The sequence below is a fragment of the Heloderma suspectum genome, chromosome 13 (assembly GCF_057233095.1).
Source record: "Heloderma suspectum isolate Gila_16-S chromosome 13, 16-S_ref, whole genome shotgun sequence".
NCBI lineage: Eukaryota > Metazoa > Chordata > Lepidosauria > Squamata > Helodermatidae > Heloderma > Heloderma suspectum.
In genome coordinates this window covers 26,589,896-26,610,260 of record NC_139470.1, presented here as the reverse complement: position 1 = coordinate 26,610,260, position 20,365 = coordinate 26,589,896, and the positions used below count along the sequence as shown (strand labels likewise).

General features: G+C 47.0%; 1 protein-coding gene across 15 annotated transcripts in view; it reads left to right on the top strand.

The window, feature by feature from the left end:
- NF2 (NF2, moesin-ezrin-radixin like (MERLIN) tumor suppressor) overlaps nt 1–20,365 on the top strand; it is a 104,285-nt gene that overhangs the window by 51,434 nt on the left and 32,486 nt on the right. For 9 of the 15 annotated variants that reach the window (XM_084819366.1, XM_084819369.1, XM_084819376.1 and 6 more), the window contains 5 exons: nt 3,042–3,164; nt 7,316–7,533; nt 9,442–9,547; nt 18,524–18,654; nt 20,037–20,196. In XM_084819366.1, the coding sequence (XP_084675492.1) occupies nt 3,042–3,164; nt 7,316–7,533; nt 9,442–9,547; nt 18,524–18,654; nt 20,037–20,196 (738 nt within the window). The remainder of the gene's footprint in view (nt 1–3,041; nt 3,165–7,315; nt 7,534–9,441; nt 9,548–18,523; nt 18,655–20,036; nt 20,197–20,365) is intronic. The other 6 variants (XM_084819374.1, XM_084819367.1, XM_084819368.1 and 3 more) reach the window with 1 other exon arrangement.

Genomic DNA, 20,365 nt, shown 5'->3' with positions numbered 1-20,365 from the left:
ATTCATAAAATTCATTTGGGATTGTTGGAATGTATTGAGTAAATGTCAGCATTGACCATATTTTGGAGAATTTCAGTCACGTGCATGTGAACTGTTCAGAATTGCTATGCTGTTGCATGGTTGGGTTAGTAGCAGACCAGCTATGCTCCCTTCGATTTTCCAAGGAAAATGTTGATTTAAGATACGTCTTGACACAAGCCAACATGTATTTAGTTTTGAATCTTTTCGAGAACTGGAACCTTACTTCCCTCCCCAACCCCACACCTATTACTGTGCATATGGTATTTTTCTCCTGGATTTGTTTTTGTACTGGACAAATTGGATTTAACCTATTTACTCCAATATATTACAGTTTATCACTAGTAAATCGTAATATTCAAGAGGCCTCACTTTAGATGCTGCATAACAGTATTTTGTGTTTTTCCACCTGACACTTGCCAAATAGGGCGAGCTAATCTTCAGACTGACAACTGAGTCATAAATGTACATTTATGATACGTTTACCGTTTCCCAGTGCTCCAGAGAGATGCCACATCACTATGCATGCTGGCCTTTCCTCTCCCCTTCAAAAACAAATGCAGGGGTTTGAGCCGGGTTTCAAACCTGAAACACAGAATTGTGTCCTGAACTTGTGTACCAAAATTCATTCTGTTATTGTAAAATAAGGGAGCCAGTGTGGTGTAGTGGCAAGAGTGTTGGACTAGGAGCCGGGAGATCCGGGTTCTAGCCCCCACTCGGCCATGGAAGCTCACTGGGTGATTTTGGGCCAGTCACAGACTCTCAGCCCAACCCACCTCACAGGGTTGTTGTTGTGAGGATAAAATGGAGAGGGGGAGGAGAATGTAAGCCGCCTTGGGTTCCTTGCAAGAGGGAAAAAGGCGGGGTATAAATGCAATAAATAAATAAAATGCAAGGAAAAGGCTGCGCAGCTGCCAAATACATAAACCAAGAGGCAAGTTAAACAAAAGGCCTTGCTTCACCGTCAGTGACAGTCCTTTATGGTCTTATGTATGCTGTTTTCATTTTCTTCTTCATTGACATACTGCTTCTTGGTCCCCAAAATAATTCCAGTTGTTTGACAGACTCCTGCTTTTCTCTTTCTTGGTAGTTTGGGAGCACCGCTTCCTTCTCCTCTTTCCTTTTCCGTATGCAATTTGGCAAAAAATAAAAATGTAGAGTGAATGCGTGTTCACACGTGCAAGCACATGCAGATCCTTAACCATTTCCCCCATCTGTTATCCTCTTTCTGGGCTGTGGTGTTACTAAGTTTGCTCTGTCTTGGGGAGGCTCCTTGCAGCTAAGACAGGACCTGGGAGGGGGAGCAGGGCATGCTTGTGTCCTAATTAGAAGGTGATGGAATGCGCGGCGGCAGTCTGCTGCATGCTGCCTGCATGCTAATTTTGGGCCTGGCTTGCTTTATCCGCTGCGGGTCAGCCCCAGCTAGCAGACACAGCACATTGCAGGCAGCAGCATGGAGCCAATGAGCACATATCAGCAAATTGGATTGTATGAATCATTGTTTTCTGCTTGTAGACCTTTTCTACTTGCTGAAACCCACACAGCTAATCTGTACGGTGCTGCTCAGAATATAGATTGCCACTTCTGGGTAAGCTGCTAGGTAGTAGCGGCAGCAGGGGAGTGCGTTCCTGTGCCAAGAGATGCTAAGCTTAGAGGAGTGTTAGGTTAAAGTACTGTTCTTGGATTTGCTCGTGTCAGGGATGTTACAACTCTGGGCTTAGAGCTTAGTGCTGGGGCAGCCAGCTCAGTGATAGTCTCTCTGGGTTTGCAGAGGAGAAGGACTTGTGTTCAGTTCTACTTGAATAGTAAAAATCAAAGTGGTCCCGAGGAACATGAAAGCAGTCCCCTGAGCTCTGCAGGGGTGGTGGGTGGGGAGGATGGTTTCTTGGGCTGTGTCACCAAGCCAATAAAAACATTATCTTGACTAGCTGCAAAGATCATTCTGAACTCCATTTCAACTCAGATAATGACGGCTCAAGGTTGGTTTGGTGAAGAATAAATAATTGTATAGAACTTGGCAGATGCTTTTAAGAAGAGGGAGGCCTGTCTGAGTTAATAGCAGGCAGAACTGAAGCCCGTTGGAACAAATTAATAGACAACAGGACAATCAATAGCTATTCCGTAAGAGACTTTGAGCTTCTGCTTTTCAACCACTGCTGGTTTGGAATGGTTAATAAGGAATGAGGTGCTCTATTAGACTCTTGACTAATTCTCCTTGGTCTCTCTCTTTCTCCTTTTTTGTTCTTATGAACTCTACTACTCCTAATCTCCTTTTATTTGGTGCTGTGTGCAGGGTACAGAGCCTCAATTTCATGGCTCAGATTCAGCATTTAGCATCCTGTGATTCTCAGTGCTCAGTTCAAAAAAGAAACAGAAGTATCCAGCTCTTATGGAAAGAAGCTTGTGTGTGTGTGTGTGAGAGAGAGAGAGAGAGAGAGAGAGAGAGAGAGAATGTTGCATGGAATCGAGGAAGCTAGAGAGTGCTGGCTGGCTGGAACTTCCAGTTGTCAGTATGTGTGAGGCTTCGGATCCCCAGCCTGCTCACTGGTCCCTTCCTGATCACACTATGTACCCTTTCTGCACTCATGCACAACTTGGCGTAGTATCTAATGTTTTTTAGACATCTTACTAAAGGCCCATTCCAGTTATGGCTGGTAGAAGTTCAAAGTCTATTTTGCTTATCCAGGGGGATAATGTAAGGATCATATCATGTAAACAGTTTAATTATTGAGTGAAAACTCAGAAATCTTAGGGTGTACCAAGTTGGGCTTCCCCAACTCTGTCTCAGTCTGGCAGCAAACTCCGTACCTTTAATCACCCCATTTCTTAACAAAAATGATACATTCTCTTATAAATCTGAATCATGGAAGCAGAACTGATTGTGCCAAGTAAATATATGAATTCTGTCACTTGCATGGTCCTAATAAATTGGATTTCTTTTGAGTGCAGAATATATACGATCTGCACACATCGGTTGCTCTTAATATCTATGACTTTTCTGCTTCCCTCTCTTCTCCTTCTAGCTGGAACGCCAACGTTTAGCCCGAGAGAAACAGATGAGAGAAGAGGCAGAGCGAACGAGGGATGAGTTAGAGAGGAGACTGTTGCAGTTAAAAGAAGAGGCAACGATGGCGAACGAAGCCCTGGTAGGTCTCTTCAGACTGATTTGCAGGCTAGGGCAGTGACATCGTCCCATTAACACCAAATAAGTAAGAACATAAGAGCCATGCTGGATCAGACCAAGCGTCCATCTAGTGCAGCATTCTGTTCACATAGTAGCCAACCAACTGCCCACGGGAAGCCCATGAGTAGAACATGAGTGCAGTAGCACCCTCATGCTCATGTCCCCTGGCAACTGGTCTGCATAAATATACTGCCTCTGACCCTGATGTTAACATATAGCCATCAGGACCAGTAGCCATCAATAGTCTTCTCCTCCAGGAATTTGTCTGATCCTCTTTTAAAGCTATCCAGGTTGGTGGTCATCACTGCATCTTGTGGTAGAAAATTCCATAGTTTGGCTCTGCGCTGTGTGAAGAAGTCCTTCCTTTTATCTGATCTGAATCTCCCAGCATCCCGCTTATGGGATGACCCTTTGGGGTTCCAGTATTCTGAGAGATGTAGGATATATTCAGAAGACTGGATTTCCTGCTGTGTGGCCCAGTCTGAATGGACTTCAGTGATGGTGTCCTGCACAACATTTTAAATTGACATAGATACCCCTGCATTGTGAGTGCAATGGACCACAGTGGTTTAGGAAAACGAATAGTCTGCATCTGCTCATAGCATTATGAATTGTAGGGTTGGAAGATTTTTTTTTTTTTGTCTTGCTCCCTCACTTAGACAAGATCTTTCTCCAGTGGTTGTGGGATGGGGCAGTCATAAGAGCCCTGCTGGATCAGACCCAAGGCCTATCTAGTCCAGCATTCTGTTTCCACAATGGCCAAAAGGATGCCTATGGGAAGCCCACAAGCAGGACATGCGCATAAGAGCACTGTCCTGCCTGTGTTCCCTAGCAACTCATGTTCAGAGGCATAGAGTCTTTAATTCTGGGATGTATCTCCTCTTGGTGGACAAGCAGATTCCTTTAGCAAGAATGACATGAAAGGCTGGAGGGCTTCCCTTCAGCTTCCAGGCCAGCTCTGCCTGGGTACCAAACAGAAGAGTTTGGGTGCCGCTTGTACCTGATCTGGCGCAACACCATTTGAATTTTACTTCAGCAGCTTTATTTTTGCAGGAGACAGCCACCATTTTAGGCAGGGACTCTGGCCATAGTGTTAAGCCCCCACCCCAACAGCTGTGGAAAAGAGTGTTCATGAGAAGGTGGCATTTCCTCTTCTGATGTAGCTTCATGTGCTCAACTTCTTTCCTTCCCTCACTCAGGAAAGCAGCTGACACTGGTGTGAAGGAGGCTGCTGAATGCCTCTCTCTATATATATCTATATATCTTCTCCCCTCCTTTGGGCAGGTAAAGAGGCAAAGTGGCAACCCTTCCTCTGCATCTCTCTTGGCCAGACCTCATGCCCTTCTGTGGTGCCTCACAACAGGCAGACACCGTTTTGAATGTTATGGAGGAGGCAAGTGACGGCTATTGCTTTCCTCGATCACGGTTTGGGGCAAGCGTGCTGACCCTGGTTTGTCAGCTTTGTATCTCTTCAGCATCTGCAAAATGGCAGGAACTAGTCCACAGGTCAGAAGAGAGCAGTGCATGTGCTGTAAGTAATCCCCCCTCCCCAGAAGAGGTTTGTTGAGGCTTCTCCTGCTTCCTGCCTTTCCCCGGTCCTGTTTCAGGCTCTGTGATGAAGCTTGGGTTGCAGGGTTCTGCTACAGTCATGAGCAGGAATTAGGTTGGGTCAAGTTTGTCAGGAAGCAAGGCAGAAAGAGATCAGCACCACGGAAAGCTCCGAGTGGTGCTGGGGCTGGAAGCCTGGCAGAGTTGTCTGTATGTTGTTCCACTGGAGATCTGAGCAAGCCTGAGGATTAAATAGGAAGTTACGGGCATTGAGGCTAGTTAGCTTCACCTCTACATTGATGGAGACTTGGATCTACTTCAGCAACCTCAGACTGCGACAAGATGGGAGTGGCTGTGGCATGCTAGTGTCTTCATGGCCGAAGTCCTCAGACTCTGAGGACAGCAACAAAGCGTTCTCTGGATGAAGGGAAGCTGCACCCTGGGGTTCCTCTGGGTCCTGGGGATATGGAAGCTGCATGATGCCTTTCCATGGCTGAGTCTTCTCCTACTGACTCTGGAGCCTCCTCTGAGGATGATGGTTCGGGGTGCTGATCCATCACACCCCCTTAGCGTTGTTACCAGCAATGCGGTTGTTTCCACTTGCTTCCCCCCCTCAGTCCTCACAGAGGCAGAGCAGGCACCTTGGAGATGGATGACAACTCTCCATTTCTCCTCTCCAGAGCAAGCAGCTCCTCCTTCCCTTGATGGGGTGCCGAGTTGGCGTGTGACATGAGACAGATAACAGCACTGAAACCTGACAGTTCGTGTAAGAACCAAATGGAGAGGGATGGCAGCTCCCAGGCTCCCCACCTCTTCTGAGCAGACCTGAGCCCACTCTCCCCTGTCTCAATGATGAGCAGTAGCTTCACTGCCCAGGGACTAAGGCTCACATTGCAGACAGACCCAACAGATTTAGTGGCATCTGCAGAGGTTTCCAACCAGGCTAAAATCCATCCTGGATTTTAGGAGATGCTTCTGTCTCTATTTTTCCTAGACCCAGGGTTCGAGAAATCTTGTTCATGTCTGTTAGGCAATCTTCTTTGGGTTTTACTTCGAGGGTGGCTAAATGGAGAAGCAATTGCATTTGTCTGTCTTATCAGACCTGGGATCATTCCCCACCAAAAGGCATTACAGTTCATTCCTTGAGAGGTTCTGTTACTACTTCAGCTTACAGGTGTGGCATTTAACCAAGTTAACTGGGTAGGACAGCAGCCTGAAAACCTGTCCACGTATTCCCTAGGTACTACCGCATCAATACATTTGTCTCTTCTGATGCAGCTCTTGGGTAATATCTCCTCCAAAAAGTTGTTTCTAGCAAATGAGAGAATATACTCCCACCCTGGGGATGAACTGCTTTCCTACATCCCAGAACTGTCCTGCCGTGGAACCACTGGAATTTTTTTTTAACTTTCTGTAAATTTCCAGTATCAGGGGTTCCAGAGTAAGGCAGTCTTCCTATCTATATTGGAAGGAACGGGAAAGAAGAGAGAAACCTATCTAGTTTTCACGTGAGGGCCAAGGGCCTTTGTTCCAGGTTTCGGGCTTGGTCTGGGAGTTGAGGGGATGCTGCAGCCCTCCTTGGTGCCATCCTTACTAGAGGGCATTCCTTGCCAAAGAAGAGGGGAGGTACTTCCCAACACTTAAAGACTGACTCACCCTGGAACCCCTGAGAATTGAAACTTAGAGGAAGTTCAAATGTTCCTTTTGTACCTAACCCTGTCCAGCTGATTAGCCCACGTTATCCAGATTTCAGGGTATTGGAAGCCAAGGATGCGATTGCTGGTCAAAGCTACCTATGGGGCTGTTTGGTAAAACAGACTTATGCTCAAGTAATTATGCTACCTGGAAGTTACTGTTGTGGTCACCAGGCCATCTGAATTGCCTTTCCTTTTTTGGAAAGAAAAATAAAATCATTATTAAGTGATTAAAATTCCATTAAGTGTTGTGCCAAGAATAAGAGATTCACATCCTGCCAGCATGGCTGACAGTAGACGTATCATGAAAGAAAGAAGGAAAGAAGAAAACAAACATATCCAGAATTCTGGTCTTGTCACTTTCCAGGTGTGAAAGCCATGAACATTGCCTTTATTGGGGAGTAGATGGGCGAAGGAGCCAAGTAGTAGTTGGTTCCAGTCTCTTTCCGACACCTGCTAGGTGGAATGGTTGCCGATAGAGACCTTGCACTCATGGAGGAGATCAACCTGCATCTGGCCTGTACCACTTCATGCCACAGATAGTGGTTCACCAGACTGAATGCGCCTCCATAAAAAATTAATTCCCTGAACATAGAAAGTTAGCATGTCAAGGAGAACTGTTCTAACCAGGCTTCTTCCTGCTGGGCTAATTTTCTGTTTGCATGGATTTCCCCCCTCATGGTGGTACATTCAGTCCTGTGAGCCCCAGTCTGAAGTGGTTCAGCTGCAGGTTTACCACTTCTTTGAGAAGAAGGCCGGAGTCCTTTTTAGGAAGGGAATCATAACTCCCAGATGCAGCGATCCACTGGACTGATGGTAAGTGCGGTTGTGTCAGACGTGGCGGATGTAATTTTCCATCCCTCTTGCCCAGATGAGATCTGAAGAAACAGCAGACCTGCTGGCTGAAAAAGCCCAGATCACAGAAGAGGAAGCGAAGCTCCTGGCTCAGAAAGCAGCTGAGGCAGAGCAGGAGATGCAGCGGATCAAGGCCACGGCCATCCGGACAGAGGAAGAAAAGCGGCTGATGGAGCAAAAAGTGCTGGAGGCGGAGATGCTGGCATTGAAGATGGCGGAGGAATCTGAGCGAAGGTAAGGTGGGGAAGGAGATGCTCCTCCTTGCCTGCTTTGTCCTCTCAGACAGGTGTGCTCATCTTTTTGTTCCGGAATAGTTCCGTCACTAGATGGAATGCCGCTTTGAACTTAGGAAGCTGGGTCAGACCAGCATTCCGTCTAGGCTGGTATTGACCGTTCTGGCAGCAGCTCTCCAGGGTCCCTAGCAGAGGCCTTCCCCAGCCCTGCTACTGCGATTCTTCTTACCTGGAGACAACAGGAGTTTGAACCTGGGACTTCTGCCCGCAAAGCACGTACTCTGCTATCGACCTGTGTCACCTCTCCTCTGTTTTGGTTCTGTCGACACACTGGCTCTTTTTATAGCACTCCCAAAATATTTACTCTGGTTTTGGGGGGAAGAGAGAAAGATCTTTCAGAGCATGATGACAAAACCACAAAGTCTTAAGAATGGAGGTGCAAGGAAGCGTTACGTAGACTTAATTAGGTTGGATCTTGCTAGATGCAAAACAGATTTCGGGTTGCACCCAGGGATGTTCTCCTCTTTGAAATTATAAAAGTCATCTGCCTCTGGCGACAATCGGAACGCATGGGTCTTTTGCAATACAGAGAGTAGAAGTAAATAAAATCACACAGTACTCCTCATATTATCAAAGCTGGAGACTGAGTAATGCTAAAGTTGTTTAATTTTTATTGTTTAGAAAGGAAAAAGATTGCAAAGTTGTGTTCTTTAAGCTTTTATTCAAAAAGTTATAAAAGCACAGTAGTAAAGTATACATTAAAACAGCAACACTGGCCTACCTTACAGGGTTGTTGCAAGCATGATAGAAATGATGTGTGTGGTGTGCTTTGAACCCTTGAAAGCACTATTCATAGTGCAAGAATAGGTCTTGTTTTAGCCAGTTCTTCACAGGTGGCACAGTCCAGCAGAGAGACCATTTGATGGGGTTCTCAGATGCTTCGGACAACTTGTTGTCATCTCCCCCCCACCCCTTGCCCCCTACCCCACACTTTGGCTGAGTGCTCCAGTGGAAAGAAGTGCCATCTAGTCTAGCCTTTAAGTCTGGGCACTGACTGATTCTTCAGCTGCTCAAGAAACACTCACTGTATTCTTCAAAGCATTGCGATGCCATTAATTAAGTTTTTTGCCTCTAGATATTAAACTGAATTCATTACTCTCCCCCTTGTTTCCAATATCTTGCTGCAGATCTCTCCCTCCCCTCCCAACTAATCACGAGGCTCCTGCTATATGCCAGGCCTTCGCTTTGCTGATCCTCTGGGCATAAGAGGGCTGCTGCCAAGGGCTCTTGTCATAATTTGCATTCATTAGTGAGCAAATTAACAATAGTGCTAATTTCATTCTGAACTCCTTCTCTTCCCCCGCCCCCCTTTCCATCCTGTGTTTGGGCTTCTGTTTTCTCATGTTTGTAACTTCCCCCTTATTTGTTGTTTCTGTGCTTCACTTTCCAAGCTCCTCAATGCGAGATATTGTTCAGAAAAAGGTGATTTACACACTACTTCTTTCCTCTTTCTCCACCGCACAGCCCCCCCCCCCACAACTTTCTACTCAGAAAGCTTCAGAAGGACCTGTCAATTCTGAGGGGTATGCAGTAGTTCTTGAAACCTTGAGCACCCTAATTAAGTACTGCTTGTGCTTTCCTTGCATGGGTGGACCAAACTGTCCTTAATAGCTTTAGACTAGCATTTAGAAGAAAGAAGCTTCAGATCCTGGAGACAAAATATTCTTAGAACTTGCCCCAGACAAAAACAGCCCCCCCCCCCCCCCCCGGTCCTTCCCTGGACAAGCATCAGCCAATTCCTGCTTTTGGGGAAAGAGGAGTAACGGTAGCATAGTGAGTAGAGTGCTGGATTTGTCCTGTCTTGGCCCAGCGATTGCCCTTGACTCCTGTTTTGTGTTGGTGCTTATAGGGCAAAGGAGGCTGATCAGCTCAAACAGGACCTGCAGGAAGCCCGTGACTCTGAGCGGAGAGCCAAACAGAAACTCTTGGAAATTACCAGCAAGTCGTCATACACAGTAAGAACAACTCTGCACCATTCTCCCCCCCCCCCCGCCCCTTAGTGACTCCGTACTGCTTGCCCCTGGCAGTCTGCGCCAAAGCCTCCAAGCTCTGCAATCCCAAGTTCTGAGTGTTGCATTTGGAGGTTATGAAAATTTGCCAGAACTGTATCAATTTCCACAGTTGGGGAGCTTTTTTAAGAGTCTTGGGAGAAATACACGTTCAAAGCCAGGGAGGTAGAGACACAGGGAGTATCTGATCTCCATGCTAAGTTAAGAAGTCCTAAGAATGCCAACAGTTTCTAAGACTTTTAGCAGAAAATGCCAGCACTACTTGCTCCTGCCACGAGGTCTAGAAACTCTCCCCCTGCCACCCTTCAAAATGAAACCCTTGATTTTCAGCGATTCTTCTTCAGCTTCTGATTGTCCAGGTTACGCAGTAAAAGTTGTGAAAATGTTCCTTAAAAAAAGACAAGAGGATCACCAGTGCTTCTTCCTAATCTTTGAGGTTTTTACAGGACTATCCTGCTGTGTGCTTTGTGAGAGCAATCAGTGTGTTTTGAGTTAGTGAAATTTAGGCATCTGTTCCTGGAGTTTTTAGCAGGCGGTTGACTCCTTAAATCCCTTTATCATCCTCTTAGTACTAGAAAAATTACAAGACTTCTACTTAAACTGGAATGAAATGGATTTTTAAGTGGAGTGAGATGCTGTGGCTTGTTAAATGGCTGCACTTATTAACTAATAGAACTTCTTATCATGGAACAGTGATGAGGTTTCATATTGCCCTCCACAGTTCTATTGTCCACTTTTGTTCTGCTTGCTGTGAGCACCATTCCAGGTTTGGACTGGATAGCAAAAGTGCGGCAGCATAGACAACCATCCCCGTCCTAAAAGGCTCATAGTTGAAGTTGGGAAAGGGGTGGGGAGTGGGGCAATAAAGTTAGGAACATAGGAAGCGGCCTTATACTGAGTCAGACCATTGGCCCATTGAAGTCTAGTATTGTTGAGACTGACTGGCTCTCCAGGGTTTCAGGCAGGATTCTTTCCTAGCCCTAGCTGGAGATTGAACCTGGGACCTTTTGCATGCCAAACATATGCTCTATCACGGAGCTATGGCTCCTCCCGAGGAGGTTTTACTTGTGTATTAATGTGGTTTCTGACAAGAAAGATAACGAGCCTATCAAGATGGAAGAGTTGGAACTGGGAAAACCTAAGTGGAGAAGTAGATTTGGAGAAGCAGATTACCCTAATGGCAGAAAGCGAAGAGGATCTCAAGAGCCTCTTGTTGAGGGTGAAAGAGGAGAGTGCAAAAGCTGGTTTGAAACTCAACATTAAAAAAACTAAGATCATGGCATCTGGCCCCATCACTTCCTGGCATATAGAAGGGGAAGAAATGGAAGCAGTGACAGATTTTACTTTCTTGGGCTCCAAGATCACCGCAGACGGTGACTGTAGCCATGAAATTAAAAGACGCTTGCTCCTTGGGAGGAAAGCTATGGCCAACCTAGACAGCATAGTAAGAAGCAGAGACATCACCTTGCCGACAAAGGTCCGTCTAATCAAAGCTATGGTTTTCCCAGTAGTAATGTATGGCTGTGAGAGCTGGACTATAAGGAAGGCTGAGCGCCGAAGAATGGATGCTTTCGAACTGTGGTGCTGGAGAAGACTCTTACGAGTCCCCTGGACTGCAAGGAGGTCAAATCAGTCCATCCTAAAGGAAATCAACCCTGAGTGCTCATTGGAAGGACAGATACTGAAGCTGAAGCTCCAATATTTTGGCCACCTAATGCGAAGAGAAAACTCTCTGGAAAAGACCCTGATGCTGGGAAAGACTGAAGGCAAAAGAAGAAGGGGACGGCAGAGGATGAGATGGCTAGATAGCATCACGGATGCAATGAATATGAACTTGAGCACGCTCCGGGAGAGAGCGCAGGACAGGAAGGCCTGGCGTACTATGGTCCATGGGGTCACGAAGAGTCGGACACGACTGAACGACTGAACAACAACAACAATGGAGTGTGTGTTGTGAATGTGTGAGGGAGGAGAGAGTAGGCCAGGGATGTGGAGGGGCTGTAGCTCAGTGGTAGAGCACCTGATTTGCATGCGGAAGGGTCCAGGTTCGATCCCCGGCATCTCCAGTTAAGGCTGGAAAAATTCCTGCCTGCAACTCTGGAGAGCTATTGCTCCTGGGCAGCCTTGACACTATTGGGCTAGATTGACCACGGGTCTGACTCAGTATATGGCAGCTTCCTAGGTTCCTGTGATACAGAGTAAGATGTATTAGGACTGAGTAGATAAGGTCAAGGGGTGTTTTGCTTTGGCCCACTGCTCCATAATTACTGTATGCTGGCTATTGCACAGTTCTGCAACGTCCAGAAAGTTGCTGTGCTGTGACCCAGTTGTTGCCTTCTTCTTTTGAACATGGAAATGTAGCAGGGGTGAGGGACAGCAAGATGTGGTCCAGCCTTCCCCAACCCAGCACCCTCCGGATGGGTTGGACTACACCTCCCACCATCCCCAGACAGCATGGCTAGGGATGATGGGAGATGTAGTCCAACACATCAGGAGGGTGCCAGGTTGGGGACGCCCCCTGTCCTCCTATCTTTACAGCTGGCCATGCTGGTGTTCTGGATCCAAGGGAGCTTACTCATTTCCTAGTAAGCACGTATGCCTATTTTCTCTTCTCCTTTTGCTATTGGCAGGCCATAAACAGTACAGCGCAGTGCCTCTGCCACCCCCTTCCGGTAACCACTTATCCCATCTCTGTCCCTGGGGTGGGCAGGTTTGTGGTGGAGCTGATCCATTGCCCAGGACAACTTGTGCCAGAGGCCCCACTGATCCCGGCAGGGAGGCTCTGCCAGTCTTTATGATACCAAGAACAGTGTGTGATATGGAAACGCTGATTTGATCATAATTGGGGGCACTCAGATGATTTATCTCCCCCCAGCACTGCATTTAGTCAAGGCTTTGGGAAGGGTCATATGCTTGTTTTGTCTGACCTGGTTTGCTCAGTCACCGTAGCCCACGAAGGTGGCTTGCTGGGGTAGTTCACATATCACCCTGCAACCTTACAACAGGGCATGGATTCTGGGTGTTGGTTAACCATCCCAACACGTCACCCTCGCCAAGTTCAGACTGCACAAGAAGCAGCACCCAGTGAGGGGAATTATGCAAACCACCCAGCATGCAACTGGGATGTGCAGGGTGGTTAACAAGCCGCCATGGCTTATTAACCACTCTGTGATTGTAGGAACTGGGCATGAGTGTGCGTGTGTGTTTTCCTTAAGATTAAATGGTTAGCGCCTTTTTCAGGGAGAGGGCTGTGTGAGCCAAGTTGTGCTGTCACAAATAAGCCCTATAAACAGGTTGGTTTTTACAGCCATTTCCAAGCCTCTCTCACCATCACAATTTGTCTTCAATACTGCATCGCCCTGAGTGAGCGTTTAAACAAGCAGAACAAAGGTGGCTTGAATTTAATGGCTTTTCCTCTAGATTCTCTGAGGCTCTCTCTGCAAATGTTCAGAAGCTTTTAAGAGCATTGACTTGTGGTGCTGAAACGAGACTGCCATTTCTAGCCAGAGGCCCCTGGAGCTGAGCACTAGTTGCTGGTGTGCTTTGTCAGGGACGCCTTTGGAACAAATACTCTCCGCTTGTCTTTTCCCTGTGCTAACCGCCAGAGTTGAAACAGGTTTGGTGCCAGCAATTGGGTTTCCTGACCAGCTCGCTTGGGCCCCTGAGGGGTTCTTCTGCCACTTCACAGAAATGGTTGTTGAGGCACTAAAGCTCCAGTCTGAAGTGAGGCGACGGCACTAGGAGGGAGGAAAAGCCAGGAGAATGGGTGGATGTCCCTCAAATATGGTGTAGGGCTGGTCTCCAAACTTTAGGGTCCAAAGACTGTTTTAGGATGATAGCAATAATAATATTTTGATTGTTTATCTCCAAAATCCTTGCAACAACTTGGTAGGGTAGTGTTGCCACGCCATGAGAGCTAGGGCAATATTATGGCTAAAGGATGGTGTGAGCCAGGGAGCCGCTGGATAAAATCTCACTTGTGCCATTATTATGGTTATGGGGTTTTTATCTCATGTGAGGTGCACTGACCTCCCAAGGCAGTCTACAATACTACAAAAACATGAACATACAATTGAAATAAAACAGACACACAGACAGACAGACAGACAGACACACACACACACACACACACACACAATATAGATATAGATACATACAGAGAGAGAGAGAGAGAGAGAGAGACTTACACATACACAGAGTGACAGAAAGACGGGTGTGTGCGCGCATGCGCGCACACACAGATATTGGCGCACACAGAGAGATGCAGAGACAGACAGACGCCCGCGCACACACAGATATAGACACACACAGAGATGCAGAGACAGACAGACACACACACACACACACACACACGAAACATCTAATGATTTTTAAGCACCAAATGCAGACTGGAACAAAGGCATTTTCAGGTTGCTTTTTTAAAAGCCAGCTGTGATGAAGCCATACGTATCTCCCTGGGGAGAGCATTCCAAAGGTGTTGGGTCACCACTGAGAAAGACCCATCCCTAGTATCCACCAGCCTAAGCTGAACGTGGGTATGTGGCCTTTGGCAAGCCACGTATATCTCAGCCTCTCCCTCATCTGTAATATGGGGATAATAGTAACCTACTTTACAGGCTTGCTGTAAAGTTGACTGACATAAGGTAAGTGAAACACTTTGTACCCTTGACGTGCAGTACAGAAATGCTATTGTATTAAAATAGGGAGAGGGCATGAGTGGGAACTGTTTGGCCTTCGGTGAGACTTGTTCACTGCCAAGGTGAGATTTGAAGCAGGGAACTCCAGCTCACCCTGCTATGCTTAATGTCCTGGTGTTGGATTCCTCCAACATCAGGACATTAAGGAATGTTGGAGGAATGTTTGGAAGGTTGCTAGCCATATGAGTTTAGCCGCATGTTCTTGGCGAAACTCTACTAAACAAAACAGGGGTTTCTGATCATGCATGCATTCTGTGTTGTCATTGGAAGCTAATCAGCAGGCGCTGCAAGTATATTTTTGCCCCTGGAACTGAAGTATAATTAAGAGGAAGACTGTAGGATGGCAGTTTGGTTCCACCCCTCCAGCTGCAATAATCCCAGAAATGTTCCAGAAGAGAACGGCTTCTCCTTGTTATACAGCTCACTGCTACCATCTCCCCAGGATCTTTTTCTATGCCCTGTTTAAATTTTCAGAAATGTCTCTCTACAGCATTTGCACTCACTCTGAAAGGGCTCAGCTTTCTGCAGCAATTGTCACTACTCTTTTTGTTCAGCATACCCATTCTGGAGTAAATTTACTTATTAACAGGTGAGCCACCCTCCTGCTTGGAACAGGAGGTTGGGGAGCATATTGGCAAACAAAACTGCACAGTCTTCCCTTTGTGCTTCCATCAGAGAGACGCTAATATACTTCAACCTTCTTTGCACTTTACTTCCAATAAAATGGGTTTTTTTAAGGCTGCCATTGTGATCCTTGCTCAGTGTGGATAGGCATGCTAGGCAACAAGGACGTGTGATGTTTGGGAAGACCCCACATGGAACACTGTCCGCTTCATATTTGCCAGTTGAAATACCAGGCTTGCATACATGTGGATGTATTTATAACAGGCCCCCCCTTAGCCAACAAGCCTCCTAGAGTGACTTACAGAGATACGAAGTATGACAGTCCCTGCCCTCATGCTTGCAATCCAAATTTAAGACATTTAAATTTGTCTCTCCCAGTTGTGCCCACCAGGGTACTTGGTTTAGCATGAGGGTGGATGTGAGGGGAGAGACATTGCCTCGGTCTATAGGAATTCCCTCTCCTCCTCTCCCTCTCCCTCTCCCTCTCCCTCTCCCTCTCCCTCTCTCTCTCCCTCTCTCTCTCCCTCTCTCTCCAGGTTCCCTGTCCATCTGACTACTAGTCTAGAGTGTTTGGATCTTGTGCTGTGCTAGCAGGACAGGTTGGGGATTCTGCTGGTGTACTGCCCACCCTGCTACCCAGCAGCCTCCAAGTTAGATTACTATAGTGCACTCTGTGTGGCTACCCTTGAAGACTGTTCAGAAGCTGCAGCTTCTGTAAAATGCAGCAGCCAGATTAATAACTAGGACCAGAAGGTGTGAGCATGTAACACCAATTCTGGCCTGCTTGCATTGGCTGCCTGTATGTTTCTGAGCTCAATTCAAGGTGCTGGTTTTAACTTTACACTTGGGACCACAATACCTGATGGAGCACCTCTCCTGACATGAACCTACCCTGACACTACGATCAACATTAGTGGCCTTCCTCCGAGTGCCTCCTTTGAGAGAGGCTTGGAAGGTGGCAACAAGGGAGAGGGCCTTCTCAGTGGTGGCCCCCAATTATGGAATGCTCTCCCCACTGAGGCCCACCTGGCACCTGCACTGTTATCGTTTTGGCTCCAGGTTAAGACTGTCCTCTACTCCCAGGCATTTAATGGCATATGATGGGGCATTTATCTCAGCTGTCTTTAACAGGTCTAGTATTTTACTGAAATTGTTTAGCTGTCTGAATTGTTCTAAATTGTGTATGTTAAAATGTTATATGGCATTTTATTATCTTGTATTTTATGGTTTGTAATGTTTGTGAACTGCCCAGAGAGCTTCGGCTATTGGGTGGTAGAGAAATGAAAATAATAATAATAATAATAATACGCTTCCCACTTAAAAAGTCCTGAAGCAGTTTACAACAAATGATAAAACAATACATCATTATAAAAGCACAACAACATTTAGACAAGGGGAAAGCCAGGGTAAGCATGTACGTTTTTAATAAATGTCAAAAGCCCGTGATCGTCGGCGCCCGACATATCGCAGAGGGGAGGTCATTCAGAGGGAGGGCACCACCACAGGGAAGGCTTGTTGCTGAGTTGCTGCCCGATGGGATGAGGCACGGAAAGCAAGCCTTCCCTGAGGAATGTAGTGGTCTAGCGGGGCTACGTAGCCTTTCAGTAGTTCAGTCTTGAGGTTACTAATGCATGGATCTCAGAGGTTCAGCTCTCCCTGTCCAGGAATGGGCACAGTTGACATACCAGCCAAAGCTTCCTCTTCCTCTCTAGCTTTCACATGGCAGCTGGCTGCAATGGCCTCAGTGAAGGGAGGGAGCCCAGTCACTACTTAATGAAGCAGCAGCGGGCAGGGAAGGTGCATTTCCCAGTGTTGAAAGGCATGAGGCAGCTTCTGCTATCATGGATCATTGTTAGCATGTGTGTATGAATTCTAGAGCATCCATATGTGCACCACAGCCACTGGATTGTGGAAAGTCTGTGTGCACCCACTTAGATATAATTTCCTATGTGCTAAAACTGTAGCACATAGCAACTGTAGATCAAGCAAGGGAAACCCAGTGACCGAGTGGACCGTATTTTGTATTGGTCGGACACGACTTAACGACTGAACAACAACAACTGGTCTTACTAGTAGCTTTGGTACACTGCTTTTCGTTTTGTGTTCTGAAAGATAGTGCTTGATGGTGATTTTTGAGGCTTTTCAAGTGAGTTGTAAAATCCATTCAGTCTGAAGCACTTTCACCTCGACATCAGCTGTCCAGAAGAGTTAACAATTATCAGCATGGCTGCTCTGACCAGTCTCTAGTGTAGGATTCCACTGCACCTTCCTGCTTCTGATAAATCCCAGATTCATGGACTTGTGGAACTGGAAGGGACAAAATGCCATCTAGTCCAAGTCCGGCTGCGAGGCAGAATCACCCATCCACCAGTCTTCTTCTCCCACTCCATCTGCCTACGCAACTCATACTATTGTATGCCTTGCCAAAGGCATTGGCAGAGCAAAATAGCTCCAGGCAATTGAAGCAAGTGAGCGAAGCCACAAGCTACACATGAAGGCACCCCTGCCCCCTAAAATATCACTAGCTAGTCTTGGGATTCCTTCCCAACCTCAAACATGGCAGTTGGAATCTCAGGACAAACAAAATCAATCCAGACTTGTGCTACCAGAAATTATGTGGGTGAAACATCTATGCTACGCAACATCCTGTTTTGGGTTGTGGCAGTCCCCAATGTTCCAGCAGGAAACCCTGATTACTCTTACTTCCTACACTTAGGAAGGATAGGAAACCATATCATTTCCTACACTCAGCTGTTCATCAGATGTCCTTAGATCTATAATACTCAGCCAGTGAAGTAAAGAAACAGATTGACAAAGCTGGACTAGTATCCAGGTGTTACCAGCAACATGTCAGGAAGGAAACATGACCACAACACCACTTGTTGTCACCTGCAGCTTCCAGCTAAAACAATTCCAGTGGGTCATCATTGGTCTACAACCCATCTTTAAATCTCTCCCAGGCCAGGTGTGAGAGGCCTTTCCTGACTTACACACAGACCCCAACCTAAACTGGTCGCTCATCAGCAACAACTGACGATCTAACACGGGGGTGGGGAACCTTAGGTCCAGGGGCCAAATCTGGCCCTCCAGGGCTCCCCAGATGGCCATGCCCTCTTTTCCTTGGCCTCCATCCGCTTGGCCTCCATCCTCAACCACCAATTTTCCAGGGCTCCATCCTCTTGGCCTCCATCCTCAACCACCAATTGTTTGGTGGGTTCCTGGCTTTTGTGCAGTTCCTCCCCTCACCCCCACCCCTTTCTAAAAGCTTGAGATGCCTCCCCTAAGGCTAAATGGTTAAATGCGCACATACGCACACCCAGAGTAAACATTTACACTCGTTTAGGCGCTTTGAGAAATAAGTGCATTTTCCATAGTGAGGCCAACCATGTTTTCTTAGCAGCATCAAATGAGATGCAAGACCGTAGCCAGTTTCCGATGGTGCTGGGGCATTCGTAAAGCCTGCAAGCATCTGCCAGTAGTCGATCTTGTTAAGCCAGAGCCAACTGCTGCCTCCTTACTCTTGTCTCATCAGCTAGGAACCATTTTGAGCAGGCAGCTGTTGTTAACCTGTCCTGGTGATTAATCTCTGCTTTGTCTTTAGCAGCCTATGAATTCAAGCACAGCCACTTTGCCTGCTGATTTGCCAACCTTCAGCCTCATCAGCGAAAGCCTGTCCTTTGATTTCAAGGATACCGACATGAAGAGGTTGTCCATGGAGATAGAGAAGGAGAAGTGCGTTGTGCTATATCTATGTAGTGGTAACCCTTTGGCTGGTGGCACTGCTTGGAAGCAATGCAGAAAGCCTTCTCTCTTTCAGTGTGACATTTAGCCTAATAGCAAAGGCCCTGCCAGAAATGGCTTTTAACAGCTAAGGAACTGACTTCCTGATCCGAAGCCCTATGGCAGGAGTGGGCAGCCTCAAGCCTGGGGACCAAATCTGGTCCTCCTGGGGTCCTAATCCAGCCCTCCGGGGCGCTCTAGACAGCCATGCCCCCTTCCCCTGGCCCCAGCCCATTTCCCCCAACCTCTGGGGCTGGTCACACAACACATTAACCCACACTCAGTGGTTGAGTGTGGGTTGTTTTGAACTGTGTGTTGTTCATTGAACCATGGGTTAGTGTTGTGTTGTCTGAACACAGCCAGGGTGGCTTGTTAACCATGCAATGTCTCTTATTTTCTCTAACAAGCCACCTACAGAACCCATGGTTTGTTGTTGGGTTGTTCAGGGTGGTTAACAAGCCACTGCTTGGTTAACAAGCCACCCTGGCTGTGTTCAGACAACACGATAGCCCACCCTGTGGGAACTGTGCTGCATTTAGACAAAATGCTGCCACCCACACTTCAGCAAATAACCCACACTTCAAAACAACCCACACTCAACCACTGAGTGTGAGTTAGCATGTTCTGTGAATGGCCTCATTGATTGTTTGGTGGTTTCCCATCTTTTATACAGTTTCACCCCCTGCCCACTTCTAGAAGATTGAAATTCCTCACCTGAGGTTTAGCGACCGGCAGTAAGAGCTTTAAGCTACAATATGCTGGTATTTTTAGCCCCGCCCACCCCTGGAATGCAGCCCCTGAGAGCTTCTCTGCAATGGAATTCAGCCCGCGGGCTGAAAGAGGATCCTCGCCCCTACCTCATGGCTTGGATGTAAGTAGCATTGATTGCCATGGGAATCTCAAATGTTGCCCGTGCAGTGGGTTGTCCTGCCATGCTGTGTTGCCTGGTATAAAATAAATAAATAGTAGAGCTGAGGTGATGACTGAAGCCTGCTTGGCGATGTCAGACTGCAGGCATGTTTGTGCAGCTCCCTTGTACATGCTGGACTTCTGATTTGTAGATCTGATAATCTGTCATCTTGGTGGGTGGGAAGGCTACACTAGCTGACATTCAACCTGCTGCAGTCAGGACAATATTGCAAACTGTGGGAGGAAAAGATGCTTAACTGAATCTTCCTGGCACAGTTCAAAGCAATGCCATCAGTTTCATTCTCCAGGCTGTGCTTCGGGGGTAATTAAATAAGAAGCCAATCAGCTGTTCTAGCTGCGTCTGCAAAATCGTTTGGTTTCACGAGCTAACGGCAGACTTCTTTTGGTGTCGTGTGTGTTCTCAGGGTAGAGTACATGGAAAAGAGCAAGCATCTTCAGGAGCAGCTGAATGAGCTGAAGACCGAAATCGAGGCTCTGAAGCTGAAGGAGAGGGAGACGGCGATGGATATATTGCACAATGAGAACAGCGACCGAGGCAATAGCAAGCACAACACCATTAAGAAGGTACCAGGGACCTTTGCCATAACACAGTGCTTTACAAAATGGAGTTGGCTTGGCTTGTGAAATTGCCACTGTAGTCTGATTAGGCTGTCTTGTGCAGGGAGATCTCCTGCAGTGGCACATGCCAATTGCTTTAAAAACCTTGAGAGTGAGAAATCTCCGCTAGCATGGC